At 33.7% G+C, this 27,176-nt stretch overlaps 1 protein-coding gene across 8 annotated transcripts in view; it reads right to left on the reverse strand.

Moving 5' to 3' along the window:
- The window catches only part of LOC142341870 (UDP-glucuronic acid decarboxylase 1-like), a 380,310-nt gene that overhangs the window by 36,961 nt on the left and 316,173 nt on the right, over positions 1-27,176 (reverse strand). Inside the window, exons 1-5 of one of the 8 annotated variants that reach the window (XM_075393166.1) lie at positions 19,945-19,996; positions 7,847-7,879; positions 7,676-7,702; positions 2,172-2,257; positions 1,076-1,136 (exon numbers count right to left, since the gene is read on the reverse strand). In XM_075393166.1, the coding sequence (XP_075249281.1) occupies positions 1,076-1,136; positions 2,172-2,247 (137 nt within the window). In that variant the 5' untranslated portion in view covers positions 2,248-2,257; positions 7,676-7,702; positions 7,847-7,879; positions 19,945-19,996. Of the gene's footprint in view, positions 1-1,075; positions 1,137-2,171; positions 2,258-6,481; positions 6,867-7,675; positions 7,703-7,846; positions 7,880-14,532; positions 14,835-15,076; positions 15,265-19,944; positions 20,003-27,176 lie in introns of those variants that run through there. The other 7 variants (XM_075393165.1, XM_075393168.1, XM_075393161.1 and 4 more) reach the window with 7 other exon arrangements.

Consider the following 27,176-nt stretch of genomic DNA (forward strand, 5'->3'; position numbering starts at 1 on the left):
TGGTCAACAAAGGGGGGGGGGGTGTCAACCTCTAAGAACCGCCCGCTCACACCATAAGTATAAGTATAAGTCTCCAAGACAGTTTGAGCTGAAACAGACCTGAAAGGCTCTAAGAACACATAATGCCCGCTGGGCGCTACCTGTTTATCCCGTTTTTGAGGACGAAAAGTCAAAAGCGTCAGACGAAAAATTGGTCAAGCGAAAAATCGCATAAAAAAGACCGACAGGACTAATATAATTGCTACAAACTTCGTTTGAGAGCAATTAATAATCTTTCAAAATTGCTTTTGAAGAAAAAAAAATTTCGCAGACTTTCAAATAATGAACGCAACAAAATTATTCAATTATTAGTAAAAGAAAATTAGTATCCCTGACAATGCACAAACAGACTTTCTAGTAATACCTCACGTTATAAAGAAAAATTCAATGCATGAAATATCGAAGTTCAATTGCCATATTCACTAATTTTTGAAAAAAAATCCGCTTTGAGATCCAAAAATGAAGAAATATAAAAAAGCCAAAACTGCATTTAAAAACAGGAAACATGTGCTCATTTAGAAATTAAAACATATTTTAGACTCTCGAAAATACTGTGGTATAATTTTCAGAGAATCATATTAATACAGCCTCAATTAAAAATTATTTCTACAAAAAAACTAAACAATTAGCAAAAAATTGTGTCAATTGGACGAAAAATCGGCAAAAAAATGGTTGTATGCCGCATTGTGTCAAAAACACTTTTCAAAGTCAAAAAGTCATTCGACGATCGAAGCAAATCAAATCAAGCAATTTAGAGACTGCTCAAATGCACGAAAAAAATTTTTAGTTATGATGATGACTTGAACGATTATCGAATCAGAAAAGTGATTACTTTTTGTAAAAACCTATCTACCTGAGCGCACATTGAAGGTACGAAAATTTCAGCATTAGCTGTCTTATTAATTGAGTAGTTTATAAAAAAGCAAAATGTTTATTACCAGTCAGTATGAATAATAGAATAATGAGTTATGCAAGTTAAAAACTGAAAAGTCATTTCGGCGACGCCACCCGTTTTGGTCTTGTTTTGTTTACTCACATTTGATTTTCCATTTCAGTCAACTTTAATGAAACACTCCTGTCAATCCACATGTTCAGACCTAAACAAGCATCAGAAAACTTTCCGATCTATATAAAACCAATGAGCTCAGCTTTTTAAAAGAGTAGTTTTTGAGGCTCTTCAAATGACCATGTTTGAAATAATGTTCGAAAATTCATAATGCCATTTTCTACAAAAAATATCTTACTTTTTGCTGTTGTTCAACACTCTTAGTTCGCAAAAACTAACTGAAAACCTGAAATCTGTCACCAAAAAAGAAACAAAAATTTTAGCTCAGCAGGTTATAAATTGTCATATCTAATTTTAGGTTCCAGCCACTACTACTATAGCACATTGTCATGCAACCGATTGAGAGCTGAAATCTGCTCTCTCTATTTTCAATTCTGAACTAGCCATTGAACCCTCCCTCCCCCGACTGCTAACACCTTTGTAATAGTATGTCCTAATTGTAATGACTAATCCCGCGTCTTCAACATGTTCACGGAAAGTAAAAAACATGTTCACGGCCGAAAGGCAAGTTAAACAAGAATCATTAATCTATTCATGCTAAAATCTGCTTGAATTGTTTGAAATTTGAAGTTTGGATTTATTCATTATATCCCAAGTTCTTTGTAAAAATTATTATTTCTGTATGCTCAGTTGAAAACATTTGCTAATTTGATTTGAATCTAAAAGAGCAGTCAAAGAAACGTTTTTATCGTACCGCCAGCACATTAAATGATCCTGTTCAAAATAACAACCGATAACTCAAGCTTGAACAATTATCTAACTCAGACATTTCAAGTTATATTAACATACCGAAGAATCGAAGCAGAGGTATTATGTTGTTTGGTTCGCCATAATTATGATGTGTTTTTGTTGGCGGTGAAGTGTACTTAATGGTGGAGTGCGAAGTTCTCGTATATTTTTTCCGGCTTTTTTTACTCGTCTAATCCAATTATGCCTCTTTTTATTATCCGTAACATTTTTGATGGCAGTAAATAATGTCCTTTTTAGATACATTAAAATTATTAACATAATATAAAATAGATTGGAGAGTTATCACGAAAAGTGTCTGAAAGAGACTTCAACATACCCTTATAGCACAAGATGATGACGAACAGAGCGGCCAATAGGATGAACGATAGTTGAGATCGCTGCATGTTGGCCATCCTTCGCAATCTGAAACACACAAATTGCATATAGTAATAATAATTTTAAAATTTCCCATCTTATAGAAGACGATAAAAAAATTAGCAGCAAGGATTAAAGGAATAGCAGAACAGCTAAATAACTGAATTGGGAGGAACAGTTAAATAGTGGCGAGATATTTTAGACAAAAGCACTATCAAAAACAATTCCACAATACAGATGTGAGTAAAATAACAAACATAAACCCGCTAACGTCGGATAAATTGAGCTCGAACGACAGCCGGGGTCAAATTAGAGGGGGCTGTAGCCCAAATAAAAGTTGATAGGATGAGTGCATAAATGCGGGCCAAGGAGGCTTTCCAACCCCCGACCTCAACAGACTACAGAATTTAAACCTCGACTATCTTGGCCTTGTGATAGATCATATTACAATCCTTTTTGTTTTAGCAACAGACGTTATTTCGAATAAGTGATTAAGGGCAATTTAGGTTGCGCAAAATTCAAAAACTCAAGAGTGAGAAATTTCTCATAGTGAAATCAAATGAATGTTCTAGAAGAAAACGGTCAGGCAAAAATATTGCAAAAAAGACACACAGGCTTACAATAATTGTTTCGAACTTCGTCTGAGAGCAATCAAAACATACAATTATTTCAGTTCAACCTCTTACATAAATTTCATAAGTCTAGCAGAAAGAGAAAAAAATAGCATTCTAACGGAATGACTAATTTTAAGTTGTCGAAAAAATCTATTATTTATTAAACTATTATTTATTAAAAATCTATTTAATTTATTAAACTGCCAATATGTGATCGGTTTTTTCACTTATCTTTGGTTTGAGATCGGCTGCCGCTCCACTTTGCCTATCTGTTGCCACACTCCCTAATTTTTTAAATTCTCTAACGAAGGGGGGACTTAAGGAATTTTAAAAAACTCTAATAAAAAGCGTTTTAAAAGCATATAGAGAGACAATGAACAACGAGAAAACTGAAAAATTCTGCTTTATTTCTAGTGTCATCTCATTCATCCATCCTCCTAGAAGCTTAAATCGAGGCATTCCATAAAAGGCAGAGATAGGAATCAGAAACAAAAAATTTCCGAATCTCTTATTTGCACCAGCTGGTTGTTAGAAATTAGGGCGTGCATTAGGGGTGCGAGCAGCGTGTGAGTGGGATCAAAAAATAGGGGTAGGTCGCCAGGTGTAGGAGGGCGCACGGGGGGAGGGTGGTGGCGGGAGGAGGTTTGTGGCGAGAATTGAAGAGTGGTGGTGGTGGGGGGTGCACCAGGGAGGTGAACCAAACTCTTAAAACGCACCCCTAACAATATGAATTTATGTCTCTTCAAATGTTTCGGCGAATGGAACACATAGAGACTAGTAAAGCGGAAGACTCTAAGAGAGCTTCTCAGCCACTTAATGCCTTCCTGGCTTTACCTGTTATCCCATTTTGAATTCTGGTTGAAAATTCGGTCAAGCGGAAAATCGCATAAGACAGCAGGACTAATATCATTGCTACAGACTTGGGTTGACAGCAATTAATAAAAGTAGTCAAAAGTCCAACACAAAGTTGACTTGCAGTGATCATCACATCATAGGTCTGCCAAGAAACTTCATGGCCAAATAATAACGAAGCACAAATTCCGAACTGCAATTCAAAAAATTTTCAGTAACCAAACAAAAAACTAAAACTCAGAATGGGAACCCGATAAGAAAGAAAAATAACAAACAAAACTGACGTTATTTTGCCGCTTGTGAAAACACACCAAAAATCTCGAGAAAAGGAAGTTTTCGCACTTTATTTTTAAATTAGAACACAAAACCCCTCGCTTTTCACTCCACCTCAAACTTTGGCCTAATGGAAATCACCACTCCCACTCCAATTTGTCTTCAAGGAACATCAAAATGCATAATAAAAAGAAAAGAATGAATGATAATTTTCATTGAAAAAAAATTAATATAATGTTTTCAGTAGAAAGATCAAAAAAACTGACGAATACTTGAAGCTGAAGTTAACCAATAATTTCATCGATCTAATGCAACGCCGTAAAAAGACTCGAGACACGCAATAAAAAAATTTAAATACCTTTTTTAATGAAAGGGGTAACTTGACAAGTATAACTTCAAAGACCCACAGACTTTTTGCGAAAGATTTCGAGGAGGCACGAGTAAATTGAGAAATCATCATGACAAGTATTGTCTATTGGCATTTAAATTGAAGTAAAATATAAGATGGTTGCTTTTAAATTCAACTCCAAAGAACAAAACCTAAAATATAGATTTCAGGTAGGCATGAAGGTAACTTCGTTCTTCAAAACACGTACTTCTATCAGTTAAATACACTTCTATTTGGACTTCCCTTAATTTACTTACTTCTGAAACTAATTCTTCAAGCTCCAAGCTTTTGCTTAAATTTAGCCTTCCTTCTGCGCCAAAATTGTTATCAGGCTGGCCAATTTTAAGCAGCGTGAATACTTTTGTCAGCCTCTGAAATAAGGCTTGATATCTTTTATTGTATAACTAATGAGAAAAAATATCATTTTTGAAATTCGATTGGTCAAAACTTCGACAACTGTTAAAACAAAAACAGCTGACAGGAATTTTTCGAGTGGCCGTTTAAAATATTGCCGAAAAATGGAATCCAAAGAAAAAGACATAAAAGTGGCTCAACTATGAACAGTCGAGAATTTCGCGTATCATAGTGAAAAAAAAACACTTATTCATGTTAGCGAAAATTTGAAGACTAAATTATTAGAAGTAAAAACCGTCGGGTGAATTGCTCTCAAACGACCGGCGAGCGGTTGTCTTCGTCAGTAGCTAGCCAGCTTTAGCTTGATTGGACTTTTTAGTTCTCTAGCCTCGTTAGGAAAATAAATCAAATAAAAAACTAATATTTTCAAAATTTGCAATATATTGCAAATTTAAAAAAAGAGCTTTCAGATTTCCAGTGAAAATGTCCAAAGCTATTTTTGTCTCTGAAGTTATGTTAACCCATCTGCAAGGCTTGAAAAGCATCGATGGCCAGTAATGATCGATAAACTCAGAAAACGACAAAAAAAATTCAAAAACTTTGAAAACAATCGCAAATTTTAAATAAATCTCGCTAAAATTCAAGATATTAAAACCTTCAAAACAATTTCACTGTCTCAAGAGACTATCCAGCATCCCTTTTTCAAGCTTTAAATAGTTTCACTGGCTCAGAGATACAAACTTGGAAGATAACAATTTTCAGAAAATTTGAAATTAAATTTTATAAAAAAAAACTGCTAAATCTGGAGTCATTAAAAAATTGATAACCATTCCATTAACTCTAGAAACTATACGACAGCTTATCATCATACATTGGAGGAGGTCCCTAGGACCCTGGTGCCGGAAAAATGATAAATTCAAAAAGATTCGAAAAATTTGAAAAAAATTTCAAATATTTTTAAATATTGCTGATAGTAAAATCTTGAAAAACAATCCAATACTTCAAAAGGCTATTCAGTAACCGAAAATCAAACCCTAGAGGAGGTTATGTGGCTCTTGAGGCTGGAGAAACCTAAAAAAAGACAAAAAAAATTTAAGAAAACGAAAAAAAAACTTGAAAAAGTTGCATAAACTGAAAAAATTTGTGATAAAGAAGTTGAAAACTAATCCATGGAAAACATTTTCCAGTAACTTATTATCAAACCCAAACGGAGAGTTTTTGTTAGGCTGAAAGACCTGAATAATGACAATAAATGTCGAAAAAATTGAAAAAAATTGCAAGTTTTGTAAAAATAAAATTCGTGGTGTTGAAATCTTGAATAACATTTCATTACATTTAGAAACTATACAGTAACCTATTGCCAAACCCTTGGGGGAGGTTCCTGAGCTTTTGAGGCTGGAGAAACCTAAAAACCGGCAAAAAAGTCGAAAAACTTTAAAAAAAATGCAAGTTTTTTTAAAAAAAAAATCGCTAAAAATTGTCATATTAAAAATTGCCATATAAAAAATTAACATTAATTAAAATTAACATTAAATTAACAAAAAAATTAACATCAATTAGCTTTTGCAGATATTTACGAAATAGCTTTCGTTATTGAGAGTTCTACCACGCCTAAATTGACTACTGCTGCTTGAGGTCGAGTAGTTACAACATCGACAACCAAACGTTTATATAGTTTCTCATAAAATATATCAAATTCAGTATATATTAGGAGGGTATATAATTCAGTGTATAAATTATATACAGACTAATCTTGGGGGCAGTATATTTGCATTCATAAACAAAATATACCTGTATTGTTCAGTTTTGGTAAAACGCATGAACGGATACGTTGTATTTTAGGGCTAAGAATTGAAAAAAAGAAATTCATGAAATAGTAATAAGAGTTTAACAAAGTGCAGGCACCATATTGAAAGATGTTTAAAATATTTATGTACTTTTAATACGTTGCGTGAATGTAAGATATTTATATAACAAAACGGCCGCTGGAATGAAAAACAATAAACCAGCATAAAAATGAGAGACCAAAGATAAAATCTGTTCACAATTTCATGCGGAGACCTTTTGTAGATTCTTTCCACAGCAATTCAAGACTCACCACAATTTTTCTTTTTTTCTACTTCAAGTTTAAAGCTTAATTTAAAAGCGTTTGTGTGTGCACAGCTGTACGAATATAATTGTCTTTGATTGCCAGTCCGTTATGCTAAAAGTCTATTGATATTTTCTGCTAAAAACATATTTGGATATTTTTTTCTGCATCAAGGTTTTAGATGAATTTTTCAATCAACCGATCTCAAAAACACATTAAAGCCATTTCGCATAAACAATTCCAAGTACCAATCGAAAGAGGTCACAAAACAAAGATTGAAAATTTCATGTTGGACACCCTGGTGAAAAAGCCAATCACATAACCAATAAAAAGAGCGACAGTTGAAGAGAAAATTACAGTCGACAGTTTCAGCCCACTTTCAACACTTCTACAGTGAAGAAAGCAATCGAAAATAACAGACGGAGTATATCACCATCGTTATCATAAGGTACAAAATATAAGAGCCTACTGAAAAGAAAATTAACAGACGCGGTCTCATCACTCTGCTTGAAGTCACTGAGAACTTCTGGCGTTTGTCGAAAACCGCGAAGCGGTTCGAGATATTAAGACAGAATTTCGAAGTGACTTCTGCAGAGTCACTTAACCATGCTTAAAACAGGAAACGCGCACGTTTTAAAATGACGAAAGTCAACTTCTGGCTAAGTAGCAAGTTCTGGCATTTTAATTTCTGACTTCCGGCATTTTGAAATGTGCACAAGAGTGTTTTAATAAAAATGGAAAGAATTTGCAGTACCTCAAAAGCATATTCGTAATTTAGTGAATATCAGCAAATACGAAATATATTATTCTTTTTAGTCAAATTATCAACAGTTTAATTAATTGCAATATTGCCAAAAATTATTGTTTACATTTGTTGTTACGATGTGAAAACTTACCCTATATCTTCTGAGCCCGATTGTTGACTAAAAACAAATCACTGACAAATATGTGGATCAATTTAAGCAACTTAAAATTGATATGTAGAAAAACAGAAAATTCTAAAGGGAAGTCGAGGCATTTTTATTACAACTCAAGTATAAAAGAAATGAATCTTAAAATAAACTTACCAAGAAATTATTTCAGCTGGATTGGATGTAGAGCTAAACAGATTGACACGAAAATATATGAAACGTATCTTATAAAGATTGCCTATGAAGAAAACTTACGAACTTGTTACCAAATCCGGAATCACCACTTTCTTTGATATAATCATTAACTTTTCATGCAAGCTATGAGGTTGCAAATTATGTCTCAAGAGAAATTGAGTCAAAACCAATCATCCGTCATTTCTCAAAACCACTCGTTCCAATGAACATACGCAAATTTCAGAGCAAAATCAAAGCCTCTCAAATCAATTAAATAATTTCAGGCATTTTAAAATCAGAGACCAAATTCAAATGTTTGTGTGACCAAATTCAAATGGTTTAAAATGTTTGTGGACAATATAATCCCATGTTCGGTTGTGATAGTTTCGTATCAAGTCCCACAGGCCATTTATTTTATAGTCGGCTAAATAGTCGTTCTGGTTAATTTAGCAATGGGGTAAATTGGGTAAAATGGCATTGGGTATAATTGCATTGGGTAAAATGGAATTGGGTAAATTGTCCTGACACCTTTTAGACATAAACCACGTCTTAGATGAGGGAATTTTATTATAGAGCCTACGATAGCATTAACTTTCGGAAAATTATTGCTGACAATTGAGTTTAGGGATCCATATCCCTCGGAAATAGAGAAGTAAGAGATGAAACTTTTTATGAAACAAGTGAAAAAAATTATTTCATGCTCAAATGTTAGCAAGCGTATTTCTCAATCAATTATGGTTCGCATAAATTAAGACAAAAAGAAAATTTCAGCAATTGTAGCTGCCAAATAATTAATGCGTCTAATTAAAATAATTATTAACTCGTATGTTGGCAAAATCTGAGTACGTGAAAATTAGTCTACCGAAAAAAAGCAGCTATTTTGTCGCGAAAACCCATCACTTTTCACTATCTTATACAGAAAGCAAGATGAGATCGGAACTAAAGATGCTTGCTCCCTGCTTTTCTTTAGTTTACGTGTGAACTCAATTCACATTTAAAAAATGTACACTTGGCCGTCCGTAAAACCTGCTAAATCAAGTTTTTGAGAAATTAGTCAAACAAGGTGGTTCATTAAATTTTCACAAAAAGTTTAATTTCATAAAGCAAGTAAAAAGCACAACATGGTTGCCTGCATCAGCTAACTACGGCACTAATTTAACTTAAATAAATTTTTTGTTGAAGTAACGCACTGAAAACCCAAAATTTTATTTTTGTATTTCTAAAAAACAATAAGCAATAGATAGAATGTGCTATCAAAAGTCCTCCATGGTAGATAACCACAAATTTTGATGTAATCACAAGATTCGGATATAAGGACAAACTTTGATTATATTCGGCTAAATTATGCTCAAACAAATCGGATATACTAATCTAAAAAGCAGGATAAAATCAACTTTATGGTAACAAAATCACAAGAAGTTACATGCTGTACAAAAAGATCCATTACGAGACAAGCAACAAAGACAGACAATAAATTAACACTCATGTCAAACCATTAACATAACCGACTAATGACAGGAAAATTGCTCTCAAACGACATGCGAGCGGTCGCTTCGTTAATGGCTAGTCAAGGTTTAGGTAGGCTAGCTTTAGATTAAAGGAAGAGGCGTGGGGAAAGCCTGGTGGGGGAACATAGTGCAGAGGAACACTAAACAACAAAAAAGAGGTAAAGAACGAAAAAAACGATAAGCAATTACAAATTTATATAATTTATTTCAGTAAAAACTTCGACGAATAACCTTGAACTGTCAACACTTAGTTGCCATACCTATAACATAACAACCTAATGTCGGAAGAATTGCTCTTGAACAATAGTGGGAGCTCTGATCTATTGTAGCCTGCATCAGTCGGGGTGGAGGGGGGGTACTTAAACTCACTAATGGGGGTTTCAAATGACGTCATTAGGTGTTATTATATAATCAGAAATTTTAAAAATCAATGAGAGCGGAGGAAACCTTATCAAAGTCGGAAACACATTTTCACAGCAAGAACTTATCAGGCTCCCTTATTATTATCTATTAGCTCCCTGAAAATGGAAAAAGCTTCACATTTACACTAAAATAAGACCCCTAAACATCAAATATTTGATGACACAACACAGCCTGGTGAACTTTCATACAAAGCCAGAATGCTATCAATCAATTACCTTTGTTGATATCTGAAACTTTTGGAAACGAAAAATATTGCCGGTAGAGTACCGGAATAGCTGCGAAATAGACTTGCGTTCCGTAATATACAGATAGCAAATGAGGCTGATGATAGAAAGATACAGAAATTAGTTGGAAAGAAGTAATCGCGGCCAACTTAAAAACTTTAATTCAAAGAGGGTGCATGCATCATTGAGAACATTTTTGGGCCCGCAGAGGTTTGGAAACCAATCCCCGGCAAGATGAAAACTTTAAAAACTGAAATATGCAATATTTATTTGAAAGTTTATAAATTTCGCAGTTTTAATATGTTAAAAAAATTTTGTCTATCTAATCTATCCAGTAATCCATCAACAAGACCTAAAAGAGTTTCATTGGGCCTTTATTTAACGACTGTTTACAATTTTTGTTGTATTAATGTGCAGAACCATTTTTTTGTCTGTCGAATCTGCAAGTAACCTATCTGCAGGAGCAAAAACGTTTCATTGGCCCTTAAAGATCGATAAACCCAGAAAATGGCAAAGAATTTAAAAAATTAATTTTATTGAAAATTTTCAGGACCATTTTAGTGTCTCCAGAACCTAACCATTAATCCGATTTCAAGCCTTGAAAAAGTTGCAAGATCAAAGAACTCGGAAAAAGACCTCAAAAAATTATCATTTTAAGCTCATCAAACAAAAAACTCGAAAATGACGGAAAGCTTAACAAAATAGCACCATTTTGTGCTCAGAATATGACCTTTTAACCTTAAATTAAGGCCTTCCCAGCAGCTGTAGCACTCTAACTTGAAAGACTACTAACGCTAGCTGATGTCCTCCGTTCAAAAATAAAGCCCGCCGTACTTGACCTGTTTATCCCGTTTCAAAAGCTCAAAATCATGAAAAAAGGTGTAAATACATCATACAAAACAGAGCACCAATACAATCCAATTCTTTGGATTGTAAGACGACCGAGCACCAAAACAACCCAAATTCTTTGCATTGTAAAAAAAACCAAGAGCACGGCAATATAGCTTACAGCTTCGCAGCTATGCTAGCCATTTCTCCCCAATCGTCGATATCTTAATTCCCTTTTTGCTATTTTAGAATTTCTGCTCAGTCATCTATTTCTTTTAATCAGATTATTTGCAGAACCAATTTTAGAGCCAGCAATTGAAGAAACTTGTTTGTTGAGGAAAAGAATGCAGACGTTAGTTAATTGTTCCGACCCACTTTAGTGCGGGGGAGGAACTATAATCTCAAATGGGTTTTTTAGTTCAGTCAATTTCGACCGATCGATATAACCATCGTAGAGTTGGGAGTGGTATTATTAGCAAGTCCGTCCAGCGTAGAATAAGGAACTAAAATTTTTTATTTTCGCTTTTTACAGGGAGTTATTGAGTTTTATCATTTTGTGAATAGTAGTTCCGTTTTTTTATTGACCTTTTCCGTATTTTTCACCAAATTTTCGTAAATTTTTCTAACATATGGTTAAATTATTAACGGTAAAGTTATTGATTTTATCTTTAGAGATAGAGGAGGATTACTTAATTGTTCGATCCGAGATTTTAGGCTAGAATTTATGCTAAGTTTTTCAAAATTCAGACTTTCGTCAAAACTGGGACAAAATTTTGCCCACTTTCTTTATAATTGCTAGAAGTAGGCACCTTAAAACTGCTGACATTCTTCAAAAGCTCAAGAAGAGAGTCAGTTATACTCCCGCGGGCTTTAAGAGTCTTCATAAATTTTAATTTTGCCAGGTTTTGCCAATTTAAAATCAATAATTATTCAAAATGCATTACTTATTTTTGATGTACTAAAAAATTTTGAGTTAACATTGATTTATTCCGCAACCAATCGAACAATTGAGTGTTTTCTTAGACGGGGGGCAATATCAGGGCTGATCCTGATCTCCCCATGGATCCTTACGGTGAAAAATTTAATGGCGCGCGGCCCTTTTTTCAAAATATTTCCGCATTTATAGTTTTTTATGTAAATTACTGACAAGAAATTCAAAACAGGGCTCAATTAGTGAGAGATAATGTTTACGAAAAAATAACCCAACGAACATATTACGGCTTCAGAGTTAAGCTTATGCTTTTTATGGCTCTGACTAATAGTTTTCATAAGATTTATGGACTTCTTATGTTTTGCATTCATTTGTTATACATTTGTAGTCCACTGATTTAGTCTCCCCAATCAAAGATGCAATTGGCTTTATTAAAAGGTATAAAGGAACCTACACAATGCTATCAGTTGTTAGCTAATGTCTCTTATGAATTTGAATAAAACTGTCGGTGAATTTTGAAACAATTGTTGCCACTATTTTAACAAATGGTTTATTGGATTTGAAACAAGTTTTCAAATTATTTTTCAATTTTTGAGCACGATTGCACATCTTAAAGGTAATTTTGTTTCCTTGTCGAATTATCATATTAATGACAGGTCCAATTGACGGAAAGCATTGTTGGGAATAGCACAAAGTTGCATCTGAATATGTTAATGGTTTTTTGTTGAATAGTTTATGCTTTTGTGCTGAGACACGGTTCTCTCGCAAAATTTAGTATTTTTTTTAATTTTTGCCTGCTTGTATTTCTTTTTGTTGTTGTACGACATATACCTGACAAAGATAGGTCTGAATTGCTTCCCCAAGACGTTTAACTTAACCTATTTAAAGATTTCAAATTATAGCTACATTTAATGACATTCAAAGCAACTTTTTCCATAAGAAAAGATTTTTTCAGTTGTCTCCTTTTTGCTTTCATTTAGTTCACCTTGTAACTCAATCTCACTAATAAGAAGCCTCAACTACTTTTGTTGATTCAAACATTATTTTCTCTGTTGGTTATATGTTTTCAATGACGGCATCGACCATTTAATTTCATTAAAAAATTTCGAGATTTCAAAACTGTACAACTTTTGGGTTTCTTTTTGTTGTCATTGCTACATAGTCCTTTTATAAGGAAGAACCGTTGATGTTTAGATGAAAGCAAGTGATGATTTACACTCCATGCAAATAACATCTTATAATTATAGTTCTTGAACACTGTGGTGTTGTCAAATTGTTTGTGAAGTTTTGGCCATTGCCTGTATTTGTAGTCTCGTGACTTAACCACATAAGGATCAGGCGAAATGGGCTTTCTGAGGTGTTGCAACTTAAACCATGTCTTTTTGTTGAAATCTTATTTCTTCATGACTTCCGAAAAAGTTTGTTTAAAACATATATGGATTTTAGATTCGCAATTTTTTTAAATCGTTTTTCGGTAGATTTGTAGCTTAGTCTTCATACAGACAGGTCACAATATAATTTAATCCATATAACGGTTTTAGTTTCAACCACTTGTTTCTCGGCTCTGTTACTACTGCAACTACGAGATTTCATACAATGTTTGAGATTTGTAAGTATTTGTACATTTTAAAGGATTTTTACTTTCTTTTTAAATCATAACATTAATGGGAGGTCCCATTGCCTTGAAATATTGCTCAATGGACCATTTTGAAAGCTCTTTAAGACAGGTTTATGGTTTAAACGGCTTCACTGGCATTTCGCGCAAAATTGAATTGATTTTTTAAATTTTGTCAGTGTTTGTCCTTCTTTTTGTGGTCGTTTGACGTACACTGGATAATGACAGGTCTCAATTTCCTCCTACGGAGATAAAATGAAAACATTAGTGATTTCAATTAATATCTAATGATATTAATCACTTTGCAATTAGTTGTTTTCAAAAATAGAAACGCATTTTTGAACTTCGCACCTTTTTGATCTTTTTTGTCGACCTGTCGCCCAGTAGCATTGAAGACAGGTCCCATATCTTTTCTAATGAAATATAGGTTAAGAATATAGGTTAAGTAATGTGCTTTGTTTTGAAATTATCTGATGCGAATTTGATTTCAAGGTTTTCTTCAATACACACATCGAGTTTTTGATCATAAATGATTTTTGTAGTTTGATTTTATTATGGTCTTTTCTAGTAGTCCTATAAACAAAAGTTTCATCTGTCCTCTAGCGTGGCATTATTGTACTCAATTAGTGGTTTATTGAATGATATGTATGTTTTTGAAAGTTTTCTTTCGCTTCATCATTTGGTAGCCAATTAAATCAAGAATGTGGATAAGCGGGGTCGGAACATTATGTGCGTACGCACATTACCGAGCCTCCTTGTGTCTCTTTTGCGTTTTCAAGGTCATTATTAAGTTTATTCGGAAAGCTCAGTGATGCACTAGGACATTTTCCTTTTTCCAATCAACTCTAAATTACGATTACATTTCGGAATTCATAAATCTAAGATTTTTCTGATATTTTCCGCTTGTGCCCCCCAGCTTAGTGGGTGCATACCATTTGCACCGGCCAGACGCACGTGCCATATTTTTACATAATTATTTACTATGGAATGACGCGTGCTCTCTAACTTGGGGGTGTAATAACGTAGTAACTGGGGGGGGGGGGGGGGGGGGAGTGGCTTAGTCCTTAATCTACAGTCACGGTGCCAATATAAAACAGCAATTGCATCAAAAAGTGAGGGGAGGCGGTAACAGAACCTACATTCGCATCGGCGAGTTTTGTCGCTGCCGACTGCGATAACTGAAACTCTGATTAAACTCCGTTTTCTCGCGATTGTGAATACCATCGAATGACAAAATGACCCTCGAAAACTGACCCTCCCGACGAAATACACACAAACTCGTATCACCAAAGCTGTATCACGAATGGCACTGATATAATCAATAATAAACAACGGTTAATGCCACTAAATGTTGGCCTATAAACAGCTCAAGATCGAATTCACAAAAATACTTCTGTTATTAAAAAATATATAAACTGTGCAAACGTAAGTGAACAACTTATTTTAGTTTTAACGCATATAAATTAACTCAGCTCAATCAAGCGAAAATCGACTGTCTTTTTACGTTAAACAGTTTTACCACAAACATAATAAAAGCTACATATATTTTCTTCATCATGCTATAACTCTCAAAGCAGAAAATCAGTAATTACGCTTATTACGTCTTTTGTGTTTTGTTTAAATCTGAGTCAAAAAGAGCTAATTTTTTATAATTTAAAAGAGCTATGTTTAAGAATTTCTCACCTATGCGTTCGACTTGGAGAAAACGCCAACTTTGATGCTGTTAAATAACTTATAGGAAAAAATCAGGAACTGTTAATGTTGAAATAATATTTTGGTACCAACAGGACCTAATGGATGCATATAAAAAATTGTATTATTTGCACAAACAATGTGTTTGTATTAGAAGGGAAAAACTTACGTTAAGAAAATATAGTTTGAGTTTTAGTTCCATTTGCCAGACTATGCGCATAATGACCATGCACTTGTGTTCATTGCCTCAAAGGCAGCTAAACAAGTTTTCAGGCCAATGAAATCGTATAAAAATTATTTTTTTTAAACAGTCAAGTGTTATAATTTAAACACGCAGTTTCAGTTTAATTGCAGAATATTGACAGAAAAACACTGCTAATTTGAAGTTTAAATTCATTCACCTTAACACTACTGCCAGTTAGCAGTTACTCTGGCATTTAACTCTGATAATTTAATTCACATTGATTTATTGGCCGGTCTTTATCGAATTATCCCGCTTTTTTCAATTTTGGTCAATTGACCATAACATTTTTCAGTAAATTGAGTTTAAAACACGTACAGTTGAAGCAGCGGTATAGAAGAGTCAGAAATAAAGCATTAAAATTGTAAAACGCGTGACGAAAGGGAGGGCGAAAAAACATAACAACACATGTCTTGTATTGCGATTTCAAAAATTTATCGACAAAACCAAATTTAGAGAATTTTCAGGTCATTGACATTGAAAACCATTATTGATCCGAAAACAGAAAAAAGCGGTATAATTATACAACGAACGAAGATTCTCTCTTATACAAGAAAATTTTCAAAGCACTGTTTTCTAACTCCACTTCAGAAGTAGTCTGGAAATTCATACCTAACAATTCTTTAAAAAGATCTCTGAATTCTAAAGAGCATGATAAAAAAAGAAAAATTCTCAAGTTTTCAAATTTCACAAGATTCACAAGTTTGCAAATTTGAAAAAGAAATTCTCAAAAACAATTGGTGTCACAGCAATTAAAACATTGATTACACATTAAAACTTTTTCAACAAATTCAAACACACGCCAAAAAGCATTTGGTACCTGTCATTTGAAAAACACAGCTGAAAACGACTTTCGTCGGACAGCTTGCTCGGACACAGGCGGGGCAAGTTAATTCAGAGATAAGATGAACTATGTAGACTAGATAAATTTTAATGGGTGCAAAAAAATACCCGACCAAGGAGAGGTTCGAACTCCCGCCCTCAGGCGCAATAGTCTAAAACATAAACCACTCGGCTATCAGGGCCTAATGATAGACTTAATTTCTGAAAATGAGTAATTTAGGTCGAGCAAAAAAAGAAATCAAGCGTGAAAAAGTCTCTCGAGAAGTGAAATCGAAAGAAAGTTCGAGAGCAAAGCATTGAAACAAAAATTTTACATTAAAAACCTAAGTTTAGAAGAAATATTACGTCAAACTTCCTTACTTTCAATTTTATTCAAGGAAAACATGATATGAAGGATAAAATCACTCATTACCTAGAAATACAATCTATTATTGTCGAACAAATTGCTCTTCAACGACTGAGGAGGTAATAATCTATATTGTAGCCTTTTCAACATTTAGGCAAATGCAGGAGGCAGTAAGTTCACTAATGCGCTTCAATTTTTGTTAGAAAAACTATCAATATTTAAATAGAAAAACGAGAAAATAATCCCACATTTCAATAAAATTTTGGTATTAAATTTCCACCAAATGAGCTCAGCTGCTCGAAAATATAAATGAGAGAAACACTTAGATCACAATATCTCAAATTGAAAATTTATTAACTGTACCGCAAAAAACTTCAAGATGCGCTATCACAAAGAGTAATCTTTGGTTGAGAACAATTGAAAATTTTAAACATAACAAACTATAAATCAGAAGAGACCGCATGATTTCAACTCTCGACAAAGTAACAGGAACAATAAATGAGAGAGAAACCAAAAATTCACCATTTTTTAAACACAGCTGGCAGATCGCCAGCAAAAAGCTAGGTAGGTTTATAGACCTGAAGTTTAAAAAGACAAATGGAAAGATTGAGACCTGAGATATTGTAAATAAAGAAAACTTTCACATATTGTTTTTATCTCTCTAATTGATTTAAACATACGTACTGTAAGCAGCAATCAACTAATCTTCATTAGCAAAAAGCCACAAGAACTTCAGAAATGACTCGAATTGTTCCCATTCCCAAAAAACCAAAATTTTCATTTTCTGTCAGTAACAAAACATGCGCGAAAAAATATATACTAAAGATATTTTATTCACTATATGGTTGAACAGAACAAGACCGAGCAATAATTGAGTTTGAGGAGAGTCAGTGGGAGCTCAAAGCGAAATCATTGTTTTATAGCAAAGCCTACAAGACAAAATTGCCTAAAAGACAAAATTAATTCAAAATTCTAGAAAAACAGTGTAAAAAGAAAAAAAACAACCCTCGGCTGAATCACGCAATCAAATGTTTAAAAAACTAATACCAAGGAAATTCAGAAAATATCCCAAAACTTCTAAAAGTATGAAATATGTAATCAGTTAAATTTACTGCAACAAAGAAGTCAACTCAAATTCTGACCGTTTCACTAATCCCCTCTTGAGCTTAAGAGATTTCAGCATCTCAGTTAATAACATATGCAGACCGCAAGAAAATAAAGGAGGAATAAGGTTGATAACGAATTGAAAAGTACCTCTTAGGAATTTGTCATTTGAAATAGTACCTCTGAAGAAAAATATTACAACTTTATAACTAATAGTGTGAAGAGGGAACAATTTTAAAACATAAAACGTTCACATCAAAACGAAGGCCGAAATCATCAGAAAAATGTTAAGAACTCAATAAATAAGACCAAACAAAATTTAATGATGAACAACAATTATCATCGCTGTGTGAAAAACAGACAACTAAAATCAGAGCTTCAGAGACTCCAATAAAAAACTCCAATAAAAAATTGAAAAGAGATAAAAATTTAAGTATATTAATTTTGCAATAAACTACAAGCACTTAACGTCGATAACTGAATTACAAAAACTGTATCATAAACTGATGAAAAGTCGGAAGAATTCCTCTAACGACAGTACGGGCGACTTTTTTTTTCAGAGAAGTTGTAGCATAGATCACTTTTAATGGGTACACAAGTGCCAAAGCTGGAGTGGTTGGAACGAACAACCTCCTGGATAAGACTGTGAGACATTGGCCACTACGCAATACGGGCTGTGCCATCTACTGGCTTGCAATTGGGTTTATGTAAGCGCAAACTTAATTTCGGAGTGACAGCAATTTCGATCACGCAAAAATCAAAAGTCAAAACGTAAAAAAATCACGAGAGCGAAAGAATGTTTACAATTACTGCTTGCAAATTCATTCCAGAGCCTTTAATCATCTTTAATCGAAAAAGTCATATCCAGTAAACCAGATAAAATGAACAAATTGAGCAAAATTTGTTAAAACACCGGGCCAAACTGTAATAATCATGTACTTTTACAAAAACAACAAACACTTAACATAAAACAGGACTTCGCTAACAGGACTTAATTCAAGGTCGTACCATACATATTAATTATAAGTCTGTTCAAACATAGAAAAAAAAACTTTTAAAAAAGCTGAAAATTTACTCTAAATTTGAGAAGTCTGAGCCAGCTATTCTGAGCTCTCAAAAAAATTTACAGCAAGGACCCTTACATTACTTGAGCCTCACTAAAGAAAATAAATTGAATAAAGATTCTATCAGAAAGAAATAGCCGAATGCACAAACAACGGCTAACAACGGTTAGGTATGTGCGCCATTCATGCAAAAAAAATTATCCAACGCAGCGCAATAAAAAAAAACTTATATCAATCAGTTCATACGGAAACTTCACTAACTTCAGCTTTTAGGTAAAATCACCGACTGGAAACATAACTGGTTCAAAAATAAATAGCAGAAAAAAGTTTTCAGTTGTATAAAACAATGCCAATAGTAGCTCCGCTCAGATATCATTCTTGGAGCTATTAAAAACTGTGGGTATAACCTTTGGCAACAAGCCAAACTACAACCTTTAAAAATGAACCAACTAACGTCGGACGAAATGCTCTCGAACGACAAGCGGGGCAATTTAATATATAGGGCAAGTAGCTTGGAAGTTTTTATCGTTGCTGACACCAGAGGGGTTCGAACCCATAAACTCCATCTTACCCACTGTCTAGCAGTCTGACATCTTACACACTACCCTACAACGGCTTCGCCACTTTCGCTCACAATCGCTTTAATATGAGCAACAAACTTTATTTCGGAATGCGAGCATTTTATATCACTCAAAAATGAAGAAATCAAGCGTGAAAAAGTCAATCAAGAAGTCAAAGAAAGTTCTAGAGCAAAAGCTCAAAAACCGCCAAGCAAAAATTCTTAATAAAAGACTTCCTTCGAGAGCAATCAAATATAATCAATGAACTAATTACAAAAAAACGCTTATAATTGCGCTGATAATAGCTTGCTCAGCCAACCAAGAGGCGGGAAGAACCCAAAGTTTATAAGGGGCACAAAACATCGCATTTAGAATATAATGGGGGACTAATCCAAAAGTTTTCATGGCCTTTCTGGCAGGGTTCTATCATTACACGATGCAACATCATACTAACTAAATTTACGAGCTTGAATCGAGAAGGCAGCGTTGAACATTTCTTTTAAAATTCTACTCATTTTGGCTATTGATCTATTCATATCCCATAATTTAATTCGACTTTCTTGTTTAAATCTCAGATGCCGACCTGAGAAGGAATACTCAATGTTTGGGGTATTGTCATCTTCACCGAGTGATCAATACCGACCAATCTTCTTGTCTTCAATTCATAGACTACCTAAATTCAAGCTACTGATACAACTTACGTCAATAAGTGCACAGCTTCAGAATCCAGTATTGAGTTCGCACATCCATTCGGTATCTGAAAAAGATGGCCGATTAATCTTGGTTCACGCTGACTTTACGAATTTGCAGTTTCGTTGCCGAACGTCTCTTGTAATGGACTGAACTTGCTCTTTGAGAAAAATTCTTTCAGTGATCTAATGGGCCAGTAACCACCACCCAGTTATTCTAACCAAATCATTAGCTCTTTACTTGGAAGACACATATTGAGCAGACACTTTCTTGTACCTGATTAGTGCAGAGTTTTCTCATTAAATGCATCCTTCTCACTCAACTGGAGGGGAGTAAGGATGTCTTTTGTCACGAAATGAGAGGTGACCATAACCGATTGTGTGGTTATGTGAGCGGAAAGACTTGTGAAAACCAATTAGATTTTTGTTAAAAAAACTCTGCAAAATACGATAGATACCAAATGATGAAGAACGGGAAAATGTCCAAAGGAGTGATATGCTGCCCAATGACTTGGCTGATTATTTGCTTGATTACCCAAGATTCAACTGTCCAACTAAGATATTTTCAAATAACTAAAATATTGGATACCTATTGAGCAACTAAATTTCATTCAAGAAATTGATTAGTAGCAATGGGGTGTCAGGACAACTTACTCAATGCCAACACACCCTTCAATCTCGCAACAACAAAAGAGATTTTTAATAAAGTTTTAAGGATGATCAATAACTCTCATTTGGTTGAAAAGCGGAAAGTTGATACTCGACTCACCCTCTGATCTCTATTTGGGCTTTCGCCCAATACAGGGCGGATCAAAATTTAACTGCTCATTATTCTTCGGTCTGCTGGTAGTAAAAAACTGAAAATTTGAAATCCCACTTCTAAAATAAATTCCCGCTTTTAAATGTGATAGTAAAGGAAACGAAAAATCGTTATTTTAAGGGTTTTATGTGATTTCAAGTTTATTTTTTGTCGTACATTACGTTTGCTGTCGTGTTCTCTACGAGTGCTTTTTTGGTTCTGACGTTGTCACTTCTTAATTAATGCAAATCCATCTGTTGCGTACTTTGCACGTGGTAGTCTTTTTATGTTTGGTAATAAACTGAGGGCACACGTGAAATCAAAGCGCCATTCTGAACAACCTGAGGCCGGTCAGGTCGTCGCATAACCATTAGTGCGGTTGCGTGTAACACCACGTGTCTTACTCTGTGTAGAGGGCTGGTATTACAGATCCAACGATGTGTCATCTGCAGCCGTACCGCGGTCTCTCTCTCCCACACACACACATTTCCTACTTTTTCTCTGGGGCTTCAGTGGGTAATATCAGCAGCAGCCCCATTTTAAACGGGGCCATGGCAGTTATTAGTCCCTCGCACAGATAGCACATATAGCAATAGTCATAATGGTACAACACGCTGAATGGTCTTTATTGGTACAAGACAGGTTTTAAAACGACAATAATCATAAAATTGAATGCCGACAAACAAGTTAATAGAAGTATTTTTGTTCCAAACTTATGACAAACATCTGTTTCTTTACTCGCAGAATATCTACTGCTTTTTAATAATGGGCTCTTTTACTTGAAGAGGCAACTGTACACTAACTGATTTACTTTAAAATGTTTCAATGCCATAAGTTCTGTAGTTTCACATTAAATAGTTCATAAAAATTTTTAGAACTCGATTTAATTTTTTGCATTAATAAAATATTCCTTATTTCCCCCTTGTCTAGATAAAGATTCTCATATTATAGATCTTCTGAATTTTAGAGTCAGTGGATTCTGAACTAGTATTGCGAAAGCACGGATGCTCTAGACTTCTGTTATTTAATCTACGTCACAAAATCAATTGACGATGTTTGGATCATTTTAATAAAGTTCTCTGTGAAGTGGGTTTAGAAATGTTATTGTAGCGTGCTTATTATCAGCAAATTTTTGCCGTAGAAATTAAAGTTGCAGAGAGGAAAAAATCGCAAAAAATTGAACTTACCTGACTCTTCGCGTCTCATCATTACGTAAAGCTACCAAAGTGGAATTAGGACTTTTACGGAAATCCAAATTTTGTTTTTTACAAAAACATTCTTTAATTACTTCTTATTTACATCTCCTAATTGCCTAAATTTCCCGAACATAATTCTTGCAGGCAACAATTTCACGTCTGCTCAAATTATGGCTGAATTTGACTGCTCAAATTAAATAGTCTTCAATAATTGAAATGCTCTTTCATGTATAAAGAATGCAAAAGGGTACACTCTTACCAATTCATATCAATTTGCGGTTTCATTTTTTATCGTGAAATCTTATAAGTTGTTTATAATATACCAGCATTTCGAAGCTCTTAGTTACCTTTATTGCCTTAAATTTTTTCGTAGAAATCTATTCTCTAGGTTATTCGTTCAACTTTAGGTAGAAAAACTTCTGTTGGTTTTAAAAATGTCTATCTTTTTTGTCCGATTTATTTACTGTTTCTTTAGTAAACATGTACGTTGTTTCCATGCAGTGCGTTGTACGTTGTTTCTTCGTAAATCTGTGTTTAAGTTTATTTGTGGTGAAGGTAAGTTCATGTCGTTTCCCGGTTTCCTAAGAGATTTCTAATTTCATTAGTTGCAAATCAAAATTCATCCTTTTTAAATTTATTGTACAAAAAACGTTACAAGCAAATACAAAACAATATTGTTCCAACAGTTTTTCGAAACTGTTGGAACAATATTGTTAAGCCAGACCAGCTTTTTTCAGTCAAAGTTTCCCTTTTTGTTTACGCAACGTAGAAAAAAAAATTCATTTTGTAGCCCTTTGAGGCAAGTTTTATTTGAAAAACTACAAATTTTGCAGCGAAAACAGGAAAAGGAAAATAGGAGAGTTTTCGTTTGGGGAGGATTGGGAGGTGCAGGGAGGATAAATTATATTGATAATATAATTAATTGCTAGAAAAACTATCATTAAATTACATGACTATAATTATAATCGATCATACAAACAAAACTACATTGTTTGCAACCAAAAAATCCTTATTATGAGAATTAAGTATTCAAGAGACAAAAAGCAATAGTGTATTTCGCCAGCACTTTTTCATCTTCTTAGTACCCACTTTAGGTTTTTTAATTTTTGAATCAACCAAAACAGAACTTTATAGAACATGAGAATAGAAAAAAATTAAACAGACACTAGAATTTTATTGAAATTCGTTCAATTTCCTTTCTTTGAAAACTCAAATTTTTAAAAATTATTTACAGCGTTAATGTTACTTTCTCTGATTTTAGTCGACAGAAGCCGTATCCAAATGAAAACTTGTGATGCTCCTTATGTAAAGAATACTACAGAAATCCATTTTTCTAGAAAAGTAAAAACCGAACAAAGATGAAAAATTTCGTTAATTTTAATGATCTTCTTTCTAGTCTCTCAAACAGACTAATTTACGTGCGAACTCTATATCATAGACTAATTGATTCAACGGCAGAAGTATGGGAAGATCATATTTTATTTAGAAAGATCAACAGTTTTTCTAAACAACTAAAATCAAACCAACTTACCAAAAAAAATTGAAAATCTATTTGATTGACATTTCACAGAATTGATCCAATATGGGGTATTTGAGACGAGAAGAAATAATTTGACCGGACAGGAAAGGAGAAATTTTCTCACTTCTATAATTTGCTTATTCTTACAGATGATTGTTACAGATGCTGTGACTTTAGAAATTAGGATCTTCGTTGGATTTCTTTTGTCTAATAACTTCAGTTCACATGAAAAGTTAGACGTGAAGAGATCACTAGTATATTTTTGCTAAAAAAACAAACGGAGAGATGTTTATACAAGTAGAAAATCATACTATTCTTTTAAATTATTGGGCAAATTTATGCGATACACTAACACCTCCTTGTAACCCATCATTTTATTTGTTAATGACATAAAATAACAAACTTGGTTCTTTAAACATTTTAAGAAAGGCAACATTAGGAAATAACGAAAAAACCTCTTTCTCAACCTCCTCACTTCCGATTTATTTGACTTTGATGATTGTGCTATTTAAATGGTTTTGTTTTAATTAACAGTCCGACTTAATGGAAATTCTATAAGAGTCGTCTATATGTTTTCACTTCTGATAAAAAAAACAAGTAAAGCTTTTTTTGATAAGTTTTATGCAAAATTGCTGGAAAAAAAATAGCCAAAAGAAAGTCTTCTGGTTAATTTAGGGTTCTACTTTTGCATGATAAAACCGACTGATTATACATATCGAATTTGTAACAAGAAGAACAGAGAAAAACGGCCAGTTGAGAATAAAACGAAGAAATTTTAAGACTTAATTCTGTCAACAGTGCAACCAATTTTTTCTCATTTGACTTTCTCCAATTGACTCAAAACTAATTGAAACATCAAATTGCACAATCCACCTTAGTTAATTAATTAAAACACAAAGCCGTCAGTACCTTAGTACGAAAAATGTTAAACGAAAAGTTTAAAAAAATGTTTAATTAGATAATTCTTCGTCATCTGGACACGTAAACATTGAAAGGACTTTCGCTCGATTCGATATAAATTGTTCAAAATTAAAGAATGCCCGAGAGGACAAATTAAAAACGACTTTAAAGAGGGTCCATATCAAAGCGACAAGTCTAGACATAATAAACCAATCTAGTTTCGGACGATTTCCTGATATTCGGTAATGTTTTTAGAAAATATTTCAACCGGATCTTCAGTCTAACCAATTGTTAAAAATGTCATTAGTTGCTCGTATTTTCAATGAGACAATAAATAGATGAGAAAATAATCAGTGACTTAGATGTTTGCTGCTAGCGTTTGAACTGAAGCGCTGCAATTTTTTTTTGCAAATTACCATATTTTTTGTTTAAGAGTTATTCTTTGAGACTGGTTGCTCTCCTTGAAATTCCGCTTTCTGAGAAGCTTCTTTATATTGTAAAATCATTGATAACATTGATAACTTGTTAAAATTTGTTAAAATAAAATCAAAATGCGGGTTGTGACTTTTTTCACATTTCATATTTAAAAAAATTATAATCAAGGTTGTTCCAGGATAGTCAAAAGATCATTTCCTCTCAGAAGAACGAAAACGTGTTGACAAACATTCTGCGTTACACAAGGTCTCGCACGAGCGAGCCGTCTTATTTTCAAACAAAAATTGAGTTATGAGTGCTGAAAGGCAATAAAAATGTGGCTGATCAAAATAAGCTGCCTTTACTTCTGAGTGTCATTTTGTATGCTTCAGTTGAGACCTATATTTATTTACACCGGATAAAAAATCAAAAGCATTTGATTATGAAATATGTGTTGTCTTTAAATCTAATCAACAATCACCTTTTTTTCAAAATTAAGGGCAGACTTTCCAAAAAAACCAAACAACTTTTCCAACGTTTCAATATTTTGGTTACCCAGAATTGAAGAAGGGTTCACGGAAAATTTCAGAGCAAAATTTTGACACTTTTAAAGCCCCCTAACTGCCTCTCATTTTCCCATTATCTAAGGCAAGCTAACGATCTACCATTTGCTTGCTTTAAAGCAGCTAGCTGTCTGGTTATAGATGCTAATGGAATAAATATATGATCGTAGAACTTAACGCTCCTATTATACATAATAAATACTAATTTCTAAAAATTGTTTATGGTGTTCCTTCAACAAACAATAAAAATTTGGAAGTTTGAAAGCTTACAGCTGTTTATTTTTGCTTGTAATCGAACAAGAAGTAACATTAGAGGACATACAGGAACATAAGCAAATTTTTATTGAGAACCCACAAAGCCCAATTTTTTCTCAGCAAGACAATCCAAGCCCTTTCCTTAAATATTCTGCTCTGCAAAAGCTTTCAAATGATACAATCGTGCCCTTTGCCGATTAAAATTTTGGAGGGTCAAAAGCGTGGCTAGCATAGTGTTCCTTGTCTCATTACAAGAGGTCGGAAAAATCCGTTTCTCGTACAATTTTAATGTTTAAAAGGATATGGCTTTAGCAAGGTACTTCAATGATTGATTTGATATGCTAAATGCTGATAATAGTTTTGGGAAAACAACAAGAAATTGAGTTTCTCATCAATTTTAACTATATTACTTTGAAAGAAATCAATGCATCCTCTCACGAACCGTGAAATTTTATTCAGAATTCAGACTTTTTGGTTTAAATAGTTATCAGAAAGGAGAAAGATCTTTCATCAGGAATGAGAAAAAAGATGAAATGCCTGGTTGTATTTATCTCACTCTTTTGGTTCTCGGTAAAAATTTCCACGCTAGTTTTCAGAGCAAAGTTCTGGGTTTCGCACGGAAAAAAACCACCAGGGTTTAAAACCTTGTTGCCCTTTAAAACTAGCAACCTTATTCGTACGATCTCAGAAAAGCACGTATTTTTTGCGCCCGTTAGAAAGTTAGTCTCCGAAAACGACGAAAAAGATCAAGTTAATTACGACCTGAAAGTTGGGTAGAGCTCATGCGTGCTTGTGTTCTTATTACCGAAATATTTTTGCTCATTGCTGGCAATTAGACATGAAGTTTTTATTTGGTGTCCCTCACGTCATCAAGATTCCTAAGTATAATTTAGATTTTCATCTCATTTTACTAGTAGTAGTAGTAGTAAAAGACTTGAATTTGCCATTGAAGGATTTTTGACAGCACTATACAAAAGATCTTTACAGAAGGTAGCGGAAAAAATATATATGATCTAAGAAGATACGTTCAATATCTGCAAACGGCACAGCGACCATGTACAGGTTCTTGATAAATCGTATTTTAAATCACGTAAACTGACGAAGAAACCCTTTAAGAGCGATTTAAAATTTGTAGGGGGAAATAAAATGTTAATATCACTGGAATCAATAAAATCGTTGACCAAAAGAGTTACTCTGTTAAAAAATGATGTTTCAGTGATCGATTTGCGTGGGCATTTAGAAACCAAGTACCGTTTGTTCTCACTGCGAAGAGATCTGTTCTTCTTTTTAGGAATGATATTTTTTTCGAACGTAATACAATTTTTTCCCGCAGCAATGGTAGCAAAAAGTTTCAGATCAATGTTTAGAAGCAGGTATGCAATGGGAATCGTATCCGCAGCCAACAATAAATCACTATAGCTTTTTACCAAAACACCAACGCAAACATTTTTCGTTAAACTTCTCGAGTAATCGCAAGTGAGTTAGACCGGCATGCCAGGCAGGAGAACCATACAGTAAGACAGACAAAACACAAGCTGAATACAGGTTGAATTTAACTTTGTTCGGCAAACTGTATGGGACATTGTGTCTGAGGTAAT

The sequence above is a fragment of the Convolutriloba macropyga genome, chromosome 6 (assembly GCF_964194025.1).
Source record: "Convolutriloba macropyga chromosome 6, txConMacr16.3, whole genome shotgun sequence".
Classification (NCBI taxonomy): Eukaryota; Metazoa; Xenacoelomorpha; order Acoela; family Convolutidae; genus Convolutriloba; species Convolutriloba macropyga.